Source organism: Candida oxycetoniae (assembly GCF_023343755.2).
Source record: "Candida oxycetoniae strain CBS 10844 chromosome Unknown scaffold45, whole genome shotgun sequence".
In the NCBI taxonomy this organism is placed as follows: domain Eukaryota; kingdom Fungi; phylum Ascomycota; class Pichiomycetes; order Serinales; family Debaryomycetaceae; genus Lodderomyces; species Lodderomyces oxycetoniae.
In genome coordinates, this window is record NW_026055412.1 from 17,240 (window position 1) to 39,731 (window position 22,492).

Here is a 22,492-nt window from a genome sequence, read left to right on the forward strand (position 1 = left end):
AGAGGAGCATTTACTGAGCCCAACTACTTTTTGGACGCTTTTATTGGTAGTGATATCTTTGATACTATTTCGACCCTGTTTGTTTTTGTTTTTTTTTTTGAATTTTCTTAACCTAGGGAACAGCTTGAGATAATAATAATAATTAATATTCAACCAATGTATTCTTTAAGGCAACTTGCACAGAGAGCGCCAATAGCTCTGAGAACAGCTTTAAAACAGTCATCTTGTCTTGTAATCAAGCAACAGTTGCGTCATTTTATTAAGCCAAGTTTGGTTTATCCTTTCAATTCCAAATCGAGCTCTTTTACTGCTGTTAATGTTAACAAACAAACTCAAAATAGCACCAGATTCTATAGTGTGTTAACAGAAACACAAGAGGCTAAAATATATGATTACAATAAGGTTAAGGATATTGCATCCAACCCTCAAAACCACCCAGACTCAATCTTGATTGATGTAAGGGAGCCTGTTGAGTTTAGTGACGGACACATTCCAGGTGCGATTAACATCCCATTCAAAAGCAGCCCCGGTGCTTTAGATTTAAACCCTGAAGAGTTTCAAGAAAGCTTTGGGTTTGATAAACCAGATAAGGATAAAGAGTTGGTTTTCTATTGTCTCGGTGGCGTGAGATCTACTGCAGCTGAGGAATTAGCCAATACTTTTGGTTATAAAAAAAGAGGTAATTACTTGGGAAGTTACGAAGACTGGTTATCCCACGAAAACAGTGTGAAAGACAAAGCATAGTTGTCACATCACTGCATAAGTAGGGAGGTGGTGGGTGGAACCTTTTTCTTGTCATTACATGAACAAATGAGAAAAACTTTCAAGTTTCAGTGACTTTTTATATTCTGTATTCAAATTTATAGATGTAATTCAAAACACCAAATACACTTTGCCCAAATAAGCATATTTCTTTCACAAATGTACGGTACCGGTTTTTGTTTTCCTTTTTGTTTCCGTTTCTGATTCTTTTTTTTTTTTAATTTTCCTTTTGTTTACTGATTATTCACTCTAAATTCCAACTGTCGAAATTCTTTACCCAATCTCTTCTTTCTCTTTCTCTCCATTGCCTTTTCTCTTTGTCTAGGTTTCATGCTATCGTATTTAGCCTTTTTCAAAATTTTCCTCTGCTCACTGCGCTTTAAGAAATAAGGTTGTGTTGCACTTCCATTTTTCACATTCTGATACTGCTTCTTTTTGTATTCCAGTAATATCAGATTTTCTATATCGCGATTCTTTAAACTGTCCATCCTTGACTTCAATGACTGTAGTTGCCGCTCTATTTCTTCCCTTTCGTGTTGGTTGAGCTTAGATTTTTTATCCTTTAGAATATCCTCCATTTTGCTAATTTCGTCTCTTCTATAGTCATCAAGAAACGCATAGTTTTTCCGTGCCTGGTTCAAGTCGGCCTTGCCGTAAGCTGCGTCAAATCTTATGTCCTTGTATAGCGTGTGTGTCTTTCTTGATGGTAAGCCTGGGATCTCGCGGATTTTCGATACTGGTTTCTTACTGGAAGATACCGCTGGTGCATGTTTACTAGTTTTTTTCTTTGTACTTGTAGAAACTTTGGGAGCAGTGTCAGATTCAGATTCTTCGCTGTCTTCACTGTCTTGACTGTCTTCACTAACTCCCCGATCTCCTATATTTATTACATCTCTTCCGTTTCGTCTGTTTATTCTCTCGCCTTTCCGGCTATCCTCTCGTTGTAGCTTCGATTGCATCTTATTTAGGGTGCCAAATGATAATTTCGACATTATATCGTCTTGACCTTCACTCTCCTCTTCACTTTCCTCTTCACCCTGCCATTCGCCCCTGCTTTTTGTAGCCGGGTCTCGGTAATGCCTCACATCCTCATCTGATGAATCTTCATCTTTAAATACAGGTCTTTTCTTGTCTCTCAACATAACTTGATGAAAAGATGGATCAACTCAAACACTAATTTTTTTTTTCCTCACAAAGCGATGAGAGATGAGCTAGCGACACTATCGAGCAGAGCGAGATAGTGGAGCAACACCGACTAGCGACACTGACTGCCGCCGACTACCAACACTGACTGCCACCGACTAGCAACACCTCATATTGAATATAAAGAAATTCCCTTCGTAAAGAGATGTCTCTTTGAAATAACACTATCGAGCAGAGCGAGATAGTGTCGGTATAGTCAGTGCTGCTCCACTATCGAGCAAAGCGAGATAGTATATTGTGAGTAGTAAGTAGTGAGTAGAGATTAGTAGGTAATGGAGTAGTGAGTAGTGAGTAGCATTGTCAGTTGCTAGTAAACCCTCTATATCAAAAAGAGTATAATTGGGTCAATTCAGGGTGTGGAATTAGCTGTGAGAATTATAATCAACAGTGTGGAGTGAATCAATAGTGAGTAATGAGTAATGAGCAGTAAAAAGAAGAAAGGAGCAGTAGAGAAGAGAGTAGTGGAGCAATATGTAGAGAATAGAGACTGGTAAGTAGAGAGTAGGAAGAAGAGGGTAGTGAGTGGAGAGCAGAGACTAATAAGTAGAGGGTAGTGAGTGGAGAGCAGAGACTAGTGAGTAGTAAGTAGTAAGTAGATACTTGTGACTAAAGGCTAGCTCGCTTGCTTGCTAGTCTATATGAGAGCAGACTTGCAATAAAGACTAGCTTGCTTGCTAGTCTAGAGCCATGGCGTCTTCATCCTTATCTGCTTCTTCGTTTTCAGAATCACTAGTGTCGGAAGCAGATGATGATGATGACAAAGATGATGCATTATCAGCATCTTCCATGTGATGAGCAGAGTAATTATGTGATGATACCATTGGGGAACAGCAAAATTAATTGCCGATTTTCCCATTTGACAAAAAAACCAATCTGCAATAAAGACCATCACCATATGGAAGAAACAATGGCCAATCTTAAAGAGTCCACGTGTAACAACAAAGACAAAGACAAAATTTATACAAATCTCAATTCAAACTAAAATCATTCCCCAGGATAGCCTTTTTTTTCCTTCATGATTGGAAACTAAAGTTTGTTAGCCGAGTTGTGGAGAAGGTGCATACAAAGAGAGAGAAGGGAGATGAAAAGGGCGCTCCACCATCGAGCAGAGCGAGATAGTGAAGCAACACTCAGTAGCTTGTTACAACACTAACTCGCTCTGCTAGATAGTGTCATTAGTCATTGTGCTCGATAGTGCCATTATTCAGTGTGCTCGATAGTGCCATTATTCAGCGTGCTCGATAGTGCCATTATTCAGCGTGCTCGATAGTGCCATTATTCAGTGTGCTCCACCATCTCGCTTCGCTCGATAGTGTCGATGCATAATTCCCTGTTCCCGGGGGTACCTGAAAAAAATATGTCAAGAAGAAAAAAGGGTAATTAACGGGTTTATTTTCCGTGAGATGAACCTAGTATTGGGACTTTACCATTCTTAAGGAATTAATATAATTGTCTCAATTAACTGAAACAAGTCGAAAACACATTCATTGCTTACTACCATAAGACTAACTTAAACCCAACAAACTACAAAGAATTCAAGTGACCCCCCTCCCCCCCCCCCATTGTGTTTCTCTTGCCCCAAGAAACTACCTTACCGATAACCGACGGGATCTTGGAAAAAAAAAAAAAAAAAAACAATAAAAAGAAAAAGAAAGCCAACGTTTTTTTTTTTTTTTTCACCAGAACTATTTTATTCTCTTAAACTACCAGTTAGATTTTCTATATATTCATCTTCTTCTTTTTATTCTAGAAAAACCATACTTTTTGGATTTTACCAATGTTGTCAAGATCAATTACTCGAATCTCAAGAGTATGTAAAAATTTGACAATATAGCGGAAAGTTACAAGCTTTGAGTCCCTTGTTATAAGCCAAAAAAAAAAAAAAAAAAAAATAATGGGCTAACCCGGAGGTACCTAATTTGTTATTCTAAAGACAAAGGCTGGTATTCCTATTCACAGCGTTCTGTTTCCTCCTTCCACGGTGTCCCCTTTGGACCCGTTTTTTGAAATCGAAACTAAGAGCCCCCGTCATTATCACACTTTGACGATTGCATCTTCTATGCAATGACTATCCATTTTCGTCTTTTTCCTCCCTGCCATTTTTTTTTTTTTTTATTTTTCAAAGATGAATATAAATAATATATAGCAATGAAATTCAAAGCTTTAACGCCGATTCTTTTTTACTAACCATTTTGAATTCATATAGTCTGCTTTCCAGCAAAAGAGATGTTTATCTTTACATGAATTTCGCTCAGCTGCATTGTTGAGTAAGTACGGTGTGCCAATCCCCAAGGGGTTCCCAGCTACTACTGCTGAGGGCGCGTACGAAGCTGCTAAGAAATTGGGTACAAACGAGTTGGTCATCAAGGCACAGGCATTGACTGGAGGCCGTGGTAAGGGACACTTTGACTCTGGTTTACAAGGCGGTGTCAAGTTGATTTCTTCCCCCGAAGAAGCTAGAGACTTGGCCAAACAAATGTTGGGTCACAAAATTATTACTAAACAAACTGGTGCTGCTGGTAAAATAGTTACTGCTGTTTACATTGTTGAGAGAAGAGACGCTGAGAAGGAAGCTTATCTTGCCATTTTATTAGACAGAACCGCACAAACGCCGGTGATTGTTGCATCTGCTCAAGGTGGTATGGACATTGAAGGTGTTGCTGAAAAGGACCCCAATGCAATCAAGACTTTCCCCGTTTCACTAGATGCAAATCTTCCCATTGAAAAAGCTACAGAAGTTGCATCTGCCTTGGGATTTTCTCAGGAGGCAATTCCTCAAGCTGCTGAAACAATTCAAGGTTTATTCAAGTGCTTTATAGAGCGTGACTGTACACAAGTTGAGATAAACCCATTATCTGAGACTCCAGACCATCAGGTGTTGGCAATGGATGCCAAATTGGGCTTCGACGATAATGCAGCATTCCGTCAGCAAGAAGTGTACTCGTGGAGAGATCCTACTCAAGAAGATCCCGAAGAAATGGAAGCTAGTAAATACGGATTGAATTTTATCAAATTGGACGGTAATATCGCAAACATCGTTAATGGTGCCGGTTTAGCCATGGCCACTATGGATATCATTAAATTATACGGTGGTGAACCTGCTAACTTCTTGGACTGTGGTGGTACCGCGACCCCGGAAACTATTGAAAAGGCTTTTGAGTTGATTTTGTCGGATAAAAAAGTGAATGGTATTTTTGTTAACATCTTTGGTGGTATTGTCAGATGCGACTATGTCGCCAAGGGGTTGATTGCCGCCACCAAGAACTTCAAATTGGAGATCCCCGTTGTTGTGAGATTGCAGGGTACAAATATGGCTGAGGCAAAGAAAATGATTGACGAATCCGGTTTGAAATTGTATTTCTTTGAAGATTTGGATCCTGCAGCACAGAAAATTGTTTCATTGGCTCCAAAGCAAACATAATAACCCTTACTCATATATCTACATTTTCATAAAAAATACGCTGCTAGACTCTCATACTACAACTCGTACTAGTAAAACTAATTAAACCATCCCTCTTTCCTCTATTCCATACCTATCCTATCCCATCCCTCTTTCCTCAACTCAATTATAAATTGATTGCGAAAACGAAAAAGAAACAATGAAAAAATTAAGCGCTCAAAAGAATCAAAGTGAAAAAAAAAAAATATTGCCACCAATAACGAAGCCATCTTTAACTGTTGATGTCTATTGTAGGTAGGGAGTAAGCCAATTGAGTAGACAGAGAGGTACACATAGATAGATATACTCACGCACACAATTACAATACATAAACTGGTTTAATAATGTTTCTAACTAGAAGTGAATATGATCGAGGAGTGTCTACTTTTTCGCCAGAGGGTCGACTTTTCCAAGTGGAGTATTCTCTTGAGGCAATTAAGTTGGGGTCTACGGCAATTGGTATACAAACTAGTGAAGGTGTTATTCTAGGAGTTGAGAAACGTGTAACTTCGTCATTGCTTGAGCTGTCGTCGATTGAAAAAATTGTTGAAATAGATCATCATATAGGTTGTGCCATGAGTGGTTTAACGGCAGATGCACGATCAATGATTGACCATGCACGCGTATCAAGTTTAACGCATAATTTATACTACGACGAGAATATTGGAGTCGAAAGCTTAACTCAAAATGTGTGCGATTTAGCATTGCGATTTGGAGAGGGTGCCGATGGTGAAAAAAGGTTAATGTCAAGACCGTTTGGTGTAGCTTTGTTGATAGCAGGCGTAGATAAGCAAAAAGGTCCTCAATTGTATCATGCTGAGCCATCGGGGACGTTTTACAGATACGAGGCTAAAGCTATTGGATCGGGAAGCGAGGGTGCTCAAGCAGAATTAAACAATGAGTATCATAAAAGCTTGACTTTGAAAGAAGCAGAATTATTGGCATTGAAGATATTAAAGCAAGTGATGGAAGAGAAGTTAGATTGCAAGAATGCCCAATTGGCAAGTGTCACAACATCTGGTGGATTTCAGATATACGATGATGAAAAAACTGATGCAATTATAAAAGTTTTAAATGAACAAACCACCGAAGAAGACACTGTGATAAGCTAGAAGATGAGCATTGAACAGAACAGCAACTGGTAGAAGAAGATTGTAGGAAAATAAAGAAAAAGAATCAAAAAGAAGACGAATCAAAAAGAATCAAAAAGATAAGGGTTTCTTATTATTATTGTCTATTCCTATTCTTGTTATTATTGTTGTTGTTGTTATTATGAGTGGCCGCCCTCTTTTTTTTTTTCATCATTCGGGGAAGCATGCCTCTAACCGGTCACTAAGATCCAAAAGTTTTCTATTTTCATTCTCGCCAACTGTTTTTATCGTTTGTAAAAAATTACCTAGAAGCTCTCCAAACTGCTGGTAACGTACAAAGAAGCTTTCCTCCATGTAATCGAATCTCCTATTCACCAGCGCGTCGTCCATTGGTTTATCAAATTTCTCCGGGGTTTTCAAAACAAATTTCTTTTGCAAATCGTGATTAATCAAAATAAGGGTTCTTTTCATCTGCATAGTGTAATTGTGAAATAGACTTATGAAATTGAACATCTCCTTTGCGCACTTCATTGTTTCAGGACGTGTTAATAACGAATCGTTCAAGAGCGTGGTAGTATAACGCTGTAGACTTCGCGTTAGCCCGGTGACCGTAAAAGAATTTTCTTCGTGTTGTGCACTCAAGTTCAAATTCCGTTCATCAATTCTTGCGTCAAAAATTGAATTACTGCTATTGTTAGCTCCTCGTAAGTTCAGTTTAAATACTTGAAAGGTATCATGGTCATTTGAATAATTTGGTAATGCATAAAAACTTCTCTCTTCAAACTGGTTTAATGAACTTTGAAGTTTTGCATAGTTAAAATCAATTACATCGTATGCAATGTAGCTTTGCACCTCATTTACAAATGCTCTGATTCGCGAATGCAAGTTGCGGCAGCGTAGAATCCATTTTTGCGCTTTTGGTGAAAATGACCTATTTATCCAGACTTTTGAACTTTTCAATTCTCGCCAGCTTATATCACCTTGTTTAGATACAAATTTAAGCATAAACAAAAATTTAAACATGATTTCGTATTGATAAGAAGTCTGTCGCACCATAACAAGATTCAATGGAAACGGTAACGGTACGCTCAAGTCAACACTCAAGAAAGCAGATTCATCTATACTATCATTGTGCCCTCGCAGTTTTGTGTTGCTTGTAATAGCCTCGATTACTTCTCTCGCATTGTTACTAGCTTCTTTGTAATTATAATGGTCATTATTATTTATCATCGTAAAGTCCCTCTCCGCCATAAGTTCATCAATCACATTATATAAATTTTCAATGGCTATTCTGAAATTTTGATTTTTTTTAATTACCCCAAAGAGATTGGTTTGTGTACCAACACTTGTCTCCGTCTCCATTTTTCCTTTGAAATCCTTGAAAACTTCGTTGTATTGTCTTTGTAAAGCTGTTTTTGCAGTTTTGTATTTGTTCCGCTTTAACTCCAGATATGCAGTGTCCAAAAATGAATCTACATTAAAGGAGTTGTCGAGTAAAAAAGAAGTTTGATAAGCTGCAATTAAATTTCCAAGCTTGTAACCTTCAAACAAGAGCTTGATTAGCATTTTGTTGGCCCTCTCATAAAACTTATCAATCTTGAGTTCCAAGTCTGAAGCACTCAAGCTATCTACAAGCTGAAACGTTTCGTTTAAGGATTGGAAATTTTGTAGCCCAGTGCACATTTTGAAGATGCTCAAATACTTTCCTGTATTCAATATCTTTTGCTGGATTTTGAAGTTCTTAAACTGATCCAACAATCCGTCCTTTTTGATCAAAAATAGCTCACTCCAGTAAAACTCACTTTTGGTTCGAAACTGCGCTTCCACTTTACTAGATAACTTTGCAATACGTATCATAAACTCGTCAAATGGATCATCAATAAGCCCCTCTACTAGCCACCTATTGAGCATGGCCACATAGTCTATACTCACCGAATCAAAGAGACCTGCTAAAAACTTGTACGAGCTCAGATCTCCTTTGTATACTGCCATTCTATCCTGGATGATTTTAAGTACTAGTCCTCCTTTGCATATCTTGGCCTTTTCGGTATAAATATTTGATTCGGCGGCTCCAACGGTGCTGGTGTTGAGTTCAGGTTCGAGTTCGAGTTCGAGTCCGAGTTCGAATCCAGGCAGGTCATCTGATGCCAAAATTGTCGTCGCTCGCTTCCGATCCATTGTGCAAATCGATAATGCAATGTGATATAGATGATCTAGCTTATTGGCTATTTGTTCATCCAACACTTGATCCAAGATATTGGTATTGAACTTGTTGCTAAACAAAAACCCTTTTTCCAAGTCTAGTAGTACAATATAATACAGTTCAAAACATTCGCTTACTGCTTGACAAAACGCTTGGACAATCTTGCCATGTAGCTCATTGTCATAAAGGTGTATAAATGCGCGTAAACCGCTATAATGTTTCCCCACATGGCTCACTTTTCTAGCAATGTTTTTCAAGCTGATATCCAAATTTTTGGCAAACTTGAAATCGGGACCTTGTATGCTGGAGTCTAGAGAGTACGGATCATAGCTCCTGCTGTAGTGTATATAATTACCCTCGTATCCTAATAAAACAAAAAAGATATCCTTGACAATTAGAGCTTCTTGAATAACAAGATCATCAATCTCGCTCAACAATGGTCCACAAGGTTTCTGCAATTTCTCAACGGGCTCCTCGATAATACAAGAATTGATAATGTTCTGATCATTATCCTCCTCCTTCTCCTCATCGAGTGTCTTTAATCGCACAATGTCTCGAACAGTTGGTGGCACAGATTGTATATTCCGGAAACGCGATGCATCCTGCAGAGGCGAGACAAAACTGCTGCTATATGAATATGAATGTTGTAACGGACTCGAATGGAAAATATCACCGTGCATTTGTCCATAGCCGCCTCCCATTGTCGCACCCCGCGTTTCTCCCCCTGCCGCAGCTCCTGATTCTTCCACTCCCCCAGTCTCTTTTCGTATTCGGTGCGTCAGCGAAAACATCAAATTTACCTTCTACTTTGCTTCAAATCTCCTTAATCCTTTTAAGTATCAAAATTATTGATCCCATCATTGTTGTGATTGTTTACTCAAAATCCCGTGTTTTGGTTCAACTCGCACGACAAACAGAAAAAATATATTTGTATGGGCCCCCTTTAACTATAACGTGTGTCGGTCACGTGATGGCGACAGTGGAAACAGCACTATCGACACTATTGAACAGAGTGTTATAACCCCCATTAGCCATTTGTTATTGGTATTTGTGTGAGTGAGTGAGTGGTGGGAGGGGTGGGGGAGTCTGCCTGTCTGCCTGTCTGTTTGTCTGCTGTCGGTGTTGTATGGGGTTGTTTGATATGTGTTAGCTTAGCCATTCGTTGTCCTCGTCGTCCTCATCGAGGTCCATCTGGGGAAGAAGTTGCTTAATGGCCAACTCAGCGTCCTCTTGCACCTTTTTCAATCCACACAAATTTTCCAAGTACTCTGGATCGTTCAAACATTTTTTAACAAATTCCCAGCCATTTTGGCGGTACTCTGTAACCACACTAGGTGAACATGCCGAACAGTTTGGGTAACTGGGGGAAAAAAACAATGACTGAGTGAAATTGCTCAAAAAGCCTCTGATTTGGTGCGGCGTTGTACCAAACTTGGATGATGATGATGATGAATCATTGTGGCTTGCGTTTTGTCCTTTGGGGTGCTGCAAAAGAGACACCAATAGTTCAACCGCTAAAGATGAAGCCATTAAAGCGCCTCCGGGTCTTGTTACCGTACACATCTGGTCTAGTGTTCGGTCTGATAAACTGTCCTCGGGAGCTACTATATCATTGCAAAAATAGCAACCTAATTTGTTCTCCTTGTGCTGGTTGGCATTGCCATGTCTCATCACCAAATAACTATCAAATCCTAAAGCGGCATTTATCACTAGTTTTCCCTTGGCTGCTCCCATAACTGTAGGCAACCATCGCGATTCTCTAGAGTCCATCAATAGGAAAACAACATCGCTCTTGTCAAACAATTGTTCTAAAGTTTGGTAGTTCGCTTTCTGTGTTTCCTCGTCTGTAATTGGGTGTCCTATCATCGGAACTCCAATGTCGAACCCACTTGTTCTAACACCAGGAAAAATGCTCTTTAAATTCTCAGCGGCTGTTGTGGCCTTTGTGGCTCCCCGCCCGTTATCACTAAAGCAGTCCTTAAAGTTATAGAGCAGTTGCCTCACTGGATTGGAATATGAAACCTGTCCATTATCAATAAAGTTGATCTCTCTAAAACCCCACCCAAGCAAAGCTCGCGCTACATAGCTTCCTAATGTGCCTGCACCCAAAAGCAAAACTGTTTGAGCTTTGAGTATTTCAAGATCTAGCTCGGGTGCCACTCTCCATTTCATCAACCGGAGGTTCAAGTCTACTGCTTGCGCTGCCAATTCATGAGGGTCGCTCAAAGCGCTTAGATCGGCCATTTTGGGACCTAGTTTACCCTGGCTTGTTCTCTCCCAACCAACTACCTTCAATTCATCCGGCAGCACCGCCAGCTCAAGTTCTAGTATGTTTTGAAAGGACAAGCCGTTGTTCCGATATACAATTAAATTTATGGTCTTCAACCCTTTATATGCCAAATAATACAAGTAGTTTTTGAGCTGGGCCGCTGGTCGCTTATCGTGACTTAAGCAAGAGTCAAAAAACACAAACGTGTGGTCTTTTGCAATGTCAAACGTGCTGAAAAGCTTCTTTTCGGAAAACTGATAAAATTGTTGTTGTTGTTGTTGTTGTTGTTGTTGTTGTCCCTCTGAGTTACTCAAGTACGGTTCAATAAGTTCAAGCGTTTCCTTATCAACATTTTTTTCTTCGAGCTTAGTCCAATTGCTTTGCAAAGTGGGAAAAGCCAACCAGTAATAAAACTTGTACTTTTTCAAATCCGAAAAACTCAAAATGGCAAATTTGAAGAATAGTTTACAATCAAAATCTCGGGACTTCCATATAACCTCTTGAAGAGCTCGGCCCCAGCTACTTAAAAGATTTTGTTTGTTGATATTCTTAAACTCTTCAATAGTATTGACATTGATTAGCTCGCCCTGCAATATACGTTTAGTCAGGTCGCTTGCATCTTGGTTAAAGCTTTCTTCGTCTAAACTGACGGTAGGAACATCATCGAACTTGTTGAGCTTGCTTGGTAAAGACTGGTAACCAAAGATATCTCGCGTAGTGGAATCTAGCTTGTATTTTTCCAATTTCAATTGGGCAAGCTTGCTGAAAAATGAAGAGTCTACAAATGACTGAGGTAAAGTATACCTCATAGGTTTTGATAATGTGGACATCTTCCAACTCAGAACTCTTTTCAACACCAAAGTTTTACCCCAAAGACTAAATACAATACATAAAAGAAGGGACTTGTGTATAATTTGTATAAGCCATTCCAACTAAAAAGAACAAACTATACTTGTACATTTCTCAGAAAAAAGAACAAAGAAAAAATAAACATAAATATGTAATATATGAGTTGTGTGTCTATATTGTATTATTCACTATATGTGCTTAATCTAACCATCCATATGTGTATCTTTCAAAGTCATTTCATCTAATTCATCAAGCAACTCATCAATTTCTATAGTCGGAGCGTCGTCCTCATCGTCGTCGGCGGCGGCTTCGTCATTGTCGATGTCGCCGTCGTTTATACCGATTTGGTCTTTTGCTTTATACATATTAATTGTTTGTCTCAACTCTTCATCCTCTTCCAACTCCTGCAAAAATAGTTCATAGTCTCTTTCTACTCTCTCTTGTTCTTGTCTTGCTTGCCTTGAATCATCATTGGCAACAATATCATTATGTTCCTTTGCCATTCTCTTCAATCTCCATTTTCTATTTTTGGCCTTCTTGGACTTTCTAGCATAATGTTTCTTGACTAGCACTACCTCGCAAGTATTGTCTGTATCCAATGTATCCCAGAGCTCTGAGTTGAAATTTGTGTTGCCTAAAAAGTACCCGAGACACGAATCACCAGGATGTAAAATAGCTCCCAAATGACTTCTAACGTAAAACGTTTGATCGTTACTGCCCATATCACTGGCTCGGCTCACCTCAATGTCTGCAAGTACATATTTACCCTTAACATCACCGGTTGGTTCCACGTCCAATACTACAAACTCGATCAACTGTGTTGCGTCCAATAACGATGGAAATGGAGACCTCCAATATACCTGTGATGATAAATCTGCCGTTTGTAAAGTATTCTGATCGATAAATTGAATAGCATTATTCACTTTGTTACATAAAACAAGTCGTGAAATGTTTCCCATAGAATGGGCCAACTTTTTGGGCAAAACCACTAAATCATCACGACAAATTGGAGCAATTTCAACGGAATAGGAAAACTTATAACTTGAAGATCCCGAGTGTATATCAGTGCTGACTAATTCTTCTGATTTCTTCACCTTGACGGGGGCCACCGATGTCAAGAAATCAACCATTTTTGCTGCATGATTTTTCTGGGCATAAAAAAAATCCAACCCATCTTTAGTCTCCTGTATTGATACAGTATCCATATGTGCATTGTGTTTCAATATCAATTGCTCCAAATACAAAAATGTTCTCTTGTGATGCACTTTCTGTCTAATCTGAACTGTTGCTCTCCAAGTGTTTGTGGTGTAGGATTTTGCACAATCTGGACATTGCATTGCAATAACAACGTACTCGACTTCAAAAGTTTGCTGGACAATAGTATTGGTCATGGCTTCTCCTTGTACCGTTAGCTTGACTCGAATTCTCCGCGAGTGAGGCTCTGTCCAGATAAATGAAGCGTCAACCAATCTCACCTTGTTTAACCCCTTGAGTCTCCTAAGACACAACGCCAAAAGCTCTCTTGATTCCAACTGCGCTCTTATCCACTGACCGGGGGGCTGTAAAAACCTCTCGCAATTTCTGCAAAATGAAACATTCGCCTCCCTCGGTATTCCTTCGGTAATATCGACATTTAACTTGATACAGTCATAGCACATTACAAGTCCCTGTGAGCCGTCCATGGGAACACCACAGTTACAACACAACACGGTTGCAACAGCACCAACATTCTCATTCCGTCTGGGATCTAGAGGAGTATAATTAGACATGCTTAATGGTATAAATGTTTATTCACCAATTCACCAATTCACCACTAAAAGTTCTAGAGGGCTCATCTCTCCTTTCTCTTTCTTTCTCTCTCTCTTTCTCTCTTTTTATATCTCATCGCAAAATCAATTTATTTTTTTTTTTTCATTTTTTTTTTCAGTCACGTGCCTCTCAAGTAAGACGTTTTGTTTTTTCCAAGTTTTGTCGAGAGAGAGAGAGAGAGAGAGAGATAAAGAGTAAGAGAGAAGGGGTAGAGAGAGAAAGAGGTTTATGAGTAATAATGGTTGACCGGAAAAGAGTTTTGTCAATTGACCCAGATGAAGAGGACGATGAAGATGATGTTTCACCAAACAAAAAGGTTAAACTAGAGCCAAAGGAGGTTAGGTCTACAGTAGTCAAGGACGAAAATGAGCACGTCCGTTCTAATGGGAAATTGAAAGAAGAACAAGGAAGCAACGGAGAAAACAAGAATGAGAAAAATGGGCATGTCAGAGGTAAAGGTGAAAGAGGAGGAGAAGATGGAGAAGGAGAGGGAGAGGGAGAAGCAGGAGCAGAAGGAGAGGGAGAAGATGAAGACGAGGATGACGAGGATGAAGAAGAAGATGATGATGATGATGATGATGATGAGGAGGCTGAAGAAGAGAGAAAAAGGATAACACAGATTAATTTTGATGGGGAAGTCTACACATTCAAGGAGAGACCATCGGTAATAGAGGAGAAAGAGGGCAAAATAGAATTTAGAGTTGTTAACAACGACAACGCAAAGGAAAGCTTGATAGTTCTAACGGGGCTCAAGAACATTTTTCAAAAGCAATTGCCCAAAATGCCTCGAGAGTATATTTCTCGGTTGGTGTACGACCGATCGCACCTTTCAATGGCAGTGGTTCGTAAACCGCTCACAGTTGTTGGCGGTATTACATATCGACCTTTTAATAATCGCGAATTTGCCGAGATTGTTTTTTGTGCGATATCGTCAACGGAGCAAGTACGTGGCTATGGTGCACATTTGATGAATCATCTAAAGGACTATGTACGAGCGACTTCGCCAATTAAGTATTTCTTGACGTACGCAGATAACTATGCGATTGGGTATTTCAAAAAACAGGGTTTTACCAAGGAAGTTACTCTTGATAAATCGATATGGATGGGGTATATAAAAGATTACGAAGGTGGTACGCTAATGCAATGCTCGATGCTTCCGCCAATTCTCAGATACTTGGATCTGGGCAAAATTTTACTTCTACAAAAGGCAGCAATTGAGCGTAAAATTAAGCTGCGATCAAAATCAAATGTTGTTCGAGCTGGCTTACAAATTTTTAAAACAAACAAAAACATAACTCTCGATTATAAGGATATTCCAGGATTAATAGAAGCTGGATGGCTGGAAGAAATGGATAAGTTGGCCCAGAAACCTAAACGAGGCCCTCATTATAATTTCATGGTCACCTTATTCTCGGAAATGCAGAATCATCCATCGGCTTGGCCATTTGCCGTGCCTGTTAACAAAGACGAGGTTCCCGATTACTATGAGGTTATTAAGGAACCAATGGACCTATCAACAATGGAACTGAAGCTAGAAAATGACAAGTACGAGTCATTTGACCAATTCTTGTATGACGCAAGACTCATCTTCAAAAATTGTAGATCTTACAATGGCGAGACTACAACGTATTATAAAAACGCAAACAAGTTGGAAAAGTTTATGAATAACAAGATTAAAGATAGTGCAGAGTATTCTCATTTTCTAGAGTAGAAAAGTGGAACCAAGACCCTGTATATCGATCAAATAACGCTATATTGTAATCTATTAGTTTTTTTTTTTTTTTTTTTTTTCTTCTTGCGTAACCTGATATAGTGTGAGAGTATCTATGTTTCAGCTTTTGAGCCAATAAACACTATCGAGCAGAGCGTGTTGTAACAAGCTACTGAGTGTTGCTCAACTGCTATTTTTCAACTTTTCCGAAATTTTGTTCTCTTTTTTTTTTTTTTTGCCTATGGCGTCATCTCATCTCTTTTAAATCTCCTTTTCTGGTAACCTAAACGGCTCCGCAAGCTCCAAGATTTCCGCATCTCTCTCTGTCATTTTCCAATTAAAGTTCATTATGTATTGCTCTTGTTGCTCTTAGGCACTTATATATATATATATATATATATTGCAAATGACTGCCAAAGTATTTGCTTATCCCGATTCTGTAGATGTTGCCAATGCCGTGGGCGAATATATCGTCAACAATCAAGACAATGCCATTAAAGCGCACGGTTCCTTTCATATAGCTATATCTGGTGGCTCTTTAGGAAAAGTGTTGAAAAAAGCGTTGATTGATAATAAAGAGATTGGCCAGCGTATACAATGGGACAAGTGGGATGTATACTTTAGTGATGAGAGGTTAGTTCCGCTTGACCATGAAGACTCTAATTATGGTCTTTTCAATGAAATGGTTTTGAAAAACTTGAAATCAAGCTCTTCCAAGCCCAATGTACACGTTATTGATGAATCTTTGTTAACAGGGAAGGATGGGAAAGTTGAAGATGCTGATGTAGAGAAGGATAAGGAGATTGCTAGAAAATACGCTGCTAGTTTACCCAGTAAGATTGATGTTATATTGTTGGGTTGTGGACCTGATGGCCACACTTGTTCTTTATTTCCCAACCACCACCTACTTAAAGAGAGAACTGAAAGAGTATCATATATAAACGATTCCCCTAAACCTCCTCCAAGAAGAATCACTTTTACTTTTCCTCAATTGGAAAATGCAACTTCAATTGCTTTTGTTGCAGAGGGTTCTGGAAAAAAACTCATTTTAAAGGAAATATTTACAGACCCTTCAACGAAATTACCAGCGAAATTAGTAAGCGATATTAATACCGGCGTTTCTATTTACTGGTTTGTGGATACTTCAGCCGTTGATGGCGTAGATGTATTGACAAGTAAATATTAGATTATAGATTGGGTTTAGTTATAGAAGTTAGAAAATCGTCAATGTTGAAAAAGATGTCTCTTGAATACTATTTACCGCATGAGGCTATATTACGATGATCTCCACTATCGAGCAAAGCAAGATAGTGGAGCAGCACTGACTAGTGACACTATCGACACTATCGACACTATCTCGCTCTGCTCAAAAGGTTGGTCAGTACACATAGGACATGTCGTTTTAATGGACAATGTTTTTGGCATCGCACTATCAAGCGAAACGAGATAGTGTCGCTAGTGTCGGTGTAGTCAGTGCTGCTCCACTATCTCGCTTCGCTTGATAGTATCGCTATAGTCAGTGCTGCTCCACTATCTCGCTTCGCTTGATAGTATCGCTATAGTCAGTGCTGCTCCACTATCTCGCTTCGCTTGATAGTATCGCTATAGTCAGTGCTGCTCCACTTTCTCGCTTCGCTTGATAGTGTCGTTATCTCGCTTCGCTTGATAGTTTCGTTATCTCTATTAATTCAAACTACATTGGAAATAGAAGATGACCTATTTCCCAGCTAGCGCTTTATCTTGCATGGTAGTTTTTTTTTCTTGACATAAAAAGCCATACGGATTTTAAATAAAAACAATTTTACATACAAGTTTAATTCTTTTACCCCCAGCCGAGGTTTACTCAATACTATTGAGACCAATATGGGTAAGTTACCACAATAAAAGAATAGAGAAAATGAAAACGAAAAAACAAGTAATACTGACCGAACAACAAGGGCTAGGTGTTGCATTATGGTTATGTCCAAAACCCAATTCCGCACTCTATGATAAATTGAGTACGTTACTGAGTTCTGTTAGCACTTTGTTCCCAGGCCTGCCGCCTAAATTTGAACCACACATCACCATAACAACCAATATCCAAGTGGATTTGGATGATCCCTCAAAGGCAAAAGACGATGTAGATAGAATTTTATCTGCAAGTGCGATAGCTTTGCGATCTTTACCTAAAAATCATTCAAATCTAGTAAAATTGGGCAAGATCAATAGCCAGAGAAAGTTTTTTCAAAAACTATATTTTGAAGTGGAACTGGATCCAAATTTGATTTCGTTTGCCAGAATAATGAGGGAGATTTTTGTGATAACTCCCGAGGATATTGAAGCCGAAAATAGAAAATGTAATCCGCACCTATATACAACCGATAGTCATGGCAACACTGTAAAGAGGAAACCACTGAAAAAAAAGGTTACTAGTAGTTGGAATGGCGGCCAAGTAGAAAATCAACAAACTAAGCAGTTTGACACGGAGGAGATTCGTAGAAGAGCATCTTACAAAGCCGCCGAGTGGGCGGAACTGGAATACCACCCACATCTATCGTTGGTCTACAGCAATCTTTGGCCTATAGATAACGCTCTATGGAGAACGATAAAGACGCGAATCACAGACTATCTCGGGGTAGAAGATGTCGATGCTGAAGGAATGCAAGATATGGGTTATGGCTGGGATGGAGGAGTGCTAAAGTTGGTGCTTTGTGAGGGAGAAGTTTACGAGTGGATTGTACTAGGCAGTGTCGATATACACTAAACTTTACAGTTGCCAATCAAATTCGACTAAATTATTTTGTAGCTTGTTAGAACACTATCGAGCAGAGCGAAATAGTGTCATTGGTCAAAGTGCTCCACTATCGAGCAGAGCGAGATAGTGTCATTAGTCAAAGTGCTCCACTATCGAGCAGAGCGAGATAGTGGAGTGACACTCGGTAGCTTGTTACAACACTGTCTCGCTCTGCTCGATAGTGTCATTAGTCAGTGATGCTCCACTATCTCGCTTCGCTCAATAGTGTTTTTGTAAATGTCTGGTATCAAGTCTCTTTTTAAATTTGTTATCTCTATCACGTGATACGAGATGAGTTGAAAAAAAAAAATCAGCATAGTAAATCCATTTCCTCTGCTTCGATTGCATAATACCAGAACGATCCAGTCTTCTATGACGACTCAGCCTTCGACCAGTACTTATGTTTGTTTGACATGCTCTGGGAAGTTTGAGAGCAAGTCTGAAATACAAAAACACTTGTCAACCACAAGACATAAGTCTGTGAGGATTTGCGACCTTGACGAAGTATTGGAATGTGAGGAATGCTCAGATTGCAATGTACATCAATTGGCTATTGTAAGGTACGGGTTGAATGACATGTCTTTATTATGTAATTTGTGTTTAGAAAAATCTAATGCTGAAAGTGACGAACGACCCTCGGTAAATTATAGCTTATCCAATGGTGCATTATTTCTCAAATTGGATCAATATCTCAAATTCCGAGATATCGAATGTGCCCGGTGTGGAAGCGACGCTGATTTGTATGTGGGAAATACCTCTTCTGCTGGTCAAATTATATTGTGCAAAAACTGTTTGGCTAATTACGAGTCCCAGAATATCAAGTTTGTGAGTGAAAATGATGATGAATTCTTGTCTGAATTATTGGGCATCAAAGATTTTGTGGCCAAAGCGACTTCACAAAGAGGAGGTGGAAGAAGAGGAGGTGGAAGGGGAAGAAAAGCTTCTAGTAGAAGACCAGTTAGAAGACCGAAAAAGGAGGATCCAGATGCCGAGGCTCGTCGATTACATTACCAGATGTCGAAGCAGAGTGCCAGCGAAATAAAGGCAGGGTCGACAGTTAAGGCAATCGGGTCTACGACTATTAGAAAGCTTAATGAGGAAACCTCAAGCAAAGGGAAAGAAAGGACTACCAAAGCTGTTACTAGTAAGACATTCTCGAGCAAGACTGGGAAAGACAGTAAAAAGAGCACTTTCAAAAAGGGAGCAATTGTTGAAAAAATTCTGACTCATAAAAGCGAACCGAATATAACTGTGAAAAAAGACAATGGACTGACAAAGTCGCAGAGTAAAGGACTGAAAGAACAGGAAGATGCAAAAAATAATATTAAACATATTCTTGTAAAGAACGGTCAATCTAGTAATGGTAGAAACTCAGCGTTAGATTCCAAAGAGTCCAGTAAGTCCCAGAATCTTACAAGTTCAAGAGGAGTCGGTGTCGAGAAAAAACGCATTACTTCAAAGTCTACTTCCAAATCTACGTCAAAGTCTAATTCTAAGTCTGCTTCAGATTCTGCTTTCAAATCTGCTTCAAAGTCTACTCCCAAATCTACGTCAAAGTCTACTCCCAAATCTGCTTCAGATTCTACTCCCAAATCTACTTCAAAATTTACTTTAAAAGAAGGGCAACAGAACGCGGTTCTGCAAACACAGGATAATGACCTAATCCTTCCACCTTATATTACAAAATATCATCCTTCCCCGACTTTAAAGCTAAGCTATGCTAATATAGAGGAATACTTTCGCGAAATGAGTTTTAACGTCTTCTTGGAAGATCAACTTACTAATGTGCTGAATATAATTGAGCCACAAGATTTGGTGATTGAATGGTATGAAGATCAAGATAAAAAGAATAACCAATATAAAGTTAGTATACCCATGACACCCGAAGTGATTAATCGATTTATTTCAGATCGTATGAAAAAAGTAAAAAAGGATCCATTCATGAAAGACCAGGCGATGTTTTTAATCTTAAATGATGAGATACCGTGGTACGGGAGAGTTGCTACAGTGGATGAAATGAAAAGCGGGAAAAACAAGCTGAAAAGAAAAGCTGGAGCTGATTACGTTTCTCTTGTAATCACTTTGTATCGGTGGAATAATCAGCCTTTGCCCAAGACAGTTCATGCTCAACACTTGAAACTCTTACCGGCATCTGTTCCCGTGAGTAGAATTCTCAATGCCATGGAGAGCCTTTCTAACCTCAGTTTTATTAAAATGTTGTTGGGCAAGGAGCCAATAAAACAAATCTACTTCAATAATAGAGTTAATTTTTCAACCAATTTGAATGATTCACAAAAAGCCGCTATACAATCTGTTTTAAACAACAAGATAAGCGTTGTGCTTGGACCGCCTGGTACTGGTAAGACTTCTGCTATTTACGAAACTATAATTCAACTTTTAGAATCACTTAATACGTATCCAATATTAGTAGTAGCTGCATCGAATATTGCCATTGACAATATTGCAGAGAAGTTGCTACCCAAGCACAAAAAGCTGATTTTGAGAATTACTGCTTCTGAGAAGGAAAAAGAGTACAATAAAGCACATCCTCTCTTTGATATTTGCCTTCATCAAAAAGTGTATGATGCCATGCCTTTGAGGTTTCAACAAATGCAAGATGATTTGAGAAGGGGAACTGGTGCTATTAGTGCAAATGGCTATAAGAAGTATTTGCAAGAGAAATACCAAATCACAAAGCAGCAAGTTGCTCAAGCCAAAGTCATTTTAACAACAACTGTTGCTACTGGTGGCTTTCAATTGAAATCCTTGGTCAAATGTCCAGTTGTGATAATGGATGAGGCTACACAATCATCAGAGCCAAGTACCTTGATCCCCTTGGCTGTTCCTGGAGTCGAGAAATTTGTGTTTGTTGGTGATCAAAAACAATTGAGTTGTTTTTCTTTGATTCCATCCTTGTCAACTTCTTTATTTGAAAGGGTACTATTGAATGGCGCATACAAGGCGCCGTATATGTTGAACACTCAATATCGTATGCATCCCGCCATTAGTGAATTTCCCCGAAACAGATTTTACAATAGTAAATTGAAAGATGGTATCAATGAGAAGGATCGAGAAATGAAAGGAATTCCATCCAATCCTGTTTATTTCTGGGACACAAAGGGTAAAGCAAGAGAACAATCGGTTCGAAATTATCTTCGTGAAGATAGAGGATATACTTATTCTAACAGAGATGAGATTACGTATATACAGCAAATTTTGAGAATACTCATTCTTGAAAAGGGGATAAAAAGAGAGGATATAGGTGTTATTACTCCATACTCGGGACAACGAGATCTAATCTCTTCAGTTTTGATTGATGATGAGATTATCAATCCGAATAAAGAGGAACTACGAATGGAAATTGATATCGATGATATTAGAAACGACTCTAAGCCAGTCAATATTCACATCGTTTCAGGTATATTGATTGCATCAATTGATGCCTTTCAAGGCAGAGAAAAAGACTTTATGATTATGTCTTGTGTGAGATCGAATCCTCAAGGAGTGATTGGGTTTCTTAGAGATGAAAGAAGATTAAATGTAGCCTTGACCAGAGCCAGATATGGTTTAATCATGGTTGGTGATGTCAAATGTTTGAAAAGAGGAGATAAATTGTGGAGGGAATACATGGAGTATTTGGAGGGTAAAAAATTAATTCATAATGGTGATACGTTTGAGTATTTATAGAACTATTAATAGACCAATAAAAGAACAAATAACATATAGAAAATGGTGATTAAATTGGTCATTAACCTGGGTACATTTATCTTTTTTGACTTTTCAACTACAGGCTTGGTACTTTGAGTAAAAGAAGGTAAAGATATTGCAAAATAAAAATAAAAATAAAAATAAAAAAGTTAGAAAAAAAAATGACGACAACTGCAGGACTCGAACCTGCGCGGGCAAAGCCCAAAAGATTTCTAATCTTTCTCCTTAACCACTCGGACAAGTTGCCACTTTCCACGAAAAAAATGGTTCTTGATCCGGTAGATTGTATTTGAACCGTTCAACTTTTGGTGTTTCCTTAGATTCATCACTCTATGATGCCAAAGTTGGAGAGTATTGTACAACATAGGTTTTGGATACATAATTCTTTTTTCTTAAGTTGTGTAATAGAAATCAATGTTAAGTTGTTATTGATTCCTCTCTTATTACAATATCTACAATGCAAAATGAGTACCATATTGCTTTTATTCAGTTTTCCCCAGATTTTGGTATTAAAACAAAGCAAACAAATTTAGAAAATCTTCCTTCTAGACTAATTATCACCATCAAACCTAGCTAAATTAAGAACAAGAACTGCCATTACAAAAAGGACAAAAGGACAAAAGAATGATCTTTTGCTACTTATTTCTTTGCTCTCAAAAGGTCTCTCTCTGCTCC

The 22,492-nt window shown here is 38.8% G+C and overlaps 11 protein-coding genes across 11 annotated transcripts; 7 read left to right on the forward strand and 4 right to left on the reverse strand. All coding sequences in view use genetic code 12, as the record gives it.

Annotated features, from left to right (window-relative positions):
- Nucleotides 1-156: 156 nt before the first annotated feature.
- KGF56_002165 (thiosulfate sulfurtransferase) lies at nucleotides 157-744 on the forward strand (the record flags this gene model as incomplete). Its single annotated transcript, XM_049323365.1, has 1 exon — nucleotides 157-744. One exon carries the CDS (start codon nucleotides 157-159, stop codon nucleotides 742-744), a length of 588 nt encoding a protein of 195 aa, XP_049180745.1.
- Nucleotides 745-995: 251 nt separating this feature from the next.
- On the reverse strand, nucleotides 996-1,904 carry KGF56_002166 (rRNA-processing protein; the record flags this gene model as incomplete). The annotated part of the gene is made up of 1 exon (XM_049323366.1): nucleotides 996-1,904. One exon carries the CDS (start codon nucleotides 1,902-1,904, stop codon nucleotides 996-998), a length of 909 nt encoding a protein of 302 aa, XP_049180746.1.
- Nucleotides 1,905-3,742: 1,838 nt separating this feature from the next.
- LSC2 (succinate--CoA ligase (GDP-forming) subunit beta) lies at nucleotides 3,743-5,386 on the forward strand (the record flags this gene model as incomplete). Its single annotated transcript, XM_049323367.1, has 2 exons — nucleotides 3,743-3,775; nucleotides 4,172-5,386. The coding sequence occupies 2 exons, from the start codon at nucleotides 3,743-3,745 to the stop codon at nucleotides 5,384-5,386; spliced, it is 1,248 nt and encodes a 415-aa protein (XP_049180747.1).
- A 362-nt stretch (nucleotides 5,387-5,748) lies between these two features.
- On the forward strand, nucleotides 5,749-6,516 carry PUP2 (proteasome core particle subunit alpha 5; the record flags this gene model as incomplete). Its single annotated transcript, XM_049323368.1, has 1 exon — nucleotides 5,749-6,516. The coding sequence occupies one exon, from the start codon at nucleotides 5,749-5,751 to the stop codon at nucleotides 6,514-6,516; it is 768 nt and encodes a 255-aa protein (XP_049180748.1).
- Nucleotides 6,517-6,705: 189 nt separating this feature from the next.
- Nucleotides 6,706-9,489, reverse strand: KGF56_002169 (uncharacterized protein; the record flags this gene model as incomplete). Its single annotated transcript, XM_049323369.1, has 1 exon — nucleotides 6,706-9,489. The coding sequence occupies one exon, from the start codon at nucleotides 9,487-9,489 to the stop codon at nucleotides 6,706-6,708; it is 2,784 nt and encodes a 927-aa protein (XP_049180749.1).
- A 355-nt stretch (nucleotides 9,490-9,844) lies between these two features.
- On the reverse strand, nucleotides 9,845-11,797 carry APG7 (Apg7p; the record flags this gene model as incomplete). The annotated part of the gene is made up of 1 exon (XM_049323370.1): nucleotides 9,845-11,797. The coding sequence occupies one exon, from the start codon at nucleotides 11,795-11,797 to the stop codon at nucleotides 9,845-9,847; it is 1,953 nt and encodes a 650-aa protein (XP_049180750.1).
- Nucleotides 11,798-12,019: 222 nt separating this feature from the next.
- Nucleotides 12,020-13,585, reverse strand: NMD3 (ribosome-binding protein; the record flags this gene model as incomplete). Its single annotated transcript, XM_049323371.1, has 1 exon — nucleotides 12,020-13,585. The coding sequence occupies one exon, from the start codon at nucleotides 13,583-13,585 to the stop codon at nucleotides 12,020-12,022; it is 1,566 nt and encodes a 521-aa protein (XP_049180751.1).
- Nucleotides 13,586-13,863: 278 nt separating this feature from the next.
- Nucleotides 13,864-15,336, forward strand: GCN5 (histone acetyltransferase; the record flags this gene model as incomplete). The annotated part of the gene is made up of 1 exon (XM_049323372.1): nucleotides 13,864-15,336. The coding sequence occupies one exon, from the start codon at nucleotides 13,864-13,866 to the stop codon at nucleotides 15,334-15,336; it is 1,473 nt and encodes a 490-aa protein (XP_049180752.1).
- A 406-nt stretch (nucleotides 15,337-15,742) lies between these two features.
- Nucleotides 15,743-16,522, forward strand: SOL3 (6-phosphogluconolactonase; the record flags this gene model as incomplete). Its single annotated transcript, XM_049323373.1, has 1 exon — nucleotides 15,743-16,522. One exon carries the CDS (start codon nucleotides 15,743-15,745, stop codon nucleotides 16,520-16,522), a length of 780 nt encoding a protein of 259 aa, XP_049180753.1.
- A 711-nt stretch (nucleotides 16,523-17,233) lies between these two features.
- On the forward strand, nucleotides 17,234-18,079 carry KGF56_002174 (2',3'-cyclic-nucleotide 3'-phosphodiesterase; the record flags this gene model as incomplete). The annotated part of the gene is made up of 1 exon (XM_049323375.1): nucleotides 17,234-18,079. The coding sequence occupies one exon, from the start codon at nucleotides 17,234-17,236 to the stop codon at nucleotides 18,077-18,079; it is 846 nt and encodes a 281-aa protein (XP_049180754.1).
- A 402-nt stretch (nucleotides 18,080-18,481) lies between these two features.
- Nucleotides 18,482-21,796, forward strand: KGF56_002175 (RNA helicase; the record flags this gene model as incomplete). Its single annotated transcript, XM_049323376.1, has 1 exon — nucleotides 18,482-21,796. One exon carries the CDS (start codon nucleotides 18,482-18,484, stop codon nucleotides 21,794-21,796), a length of 3,315 nt encoding a protein of 1,104 aa, XP_049180755.1.
- Between the last annotated feature and the right edge of the window lie 696 nt (nucleotides 21,797-22,492).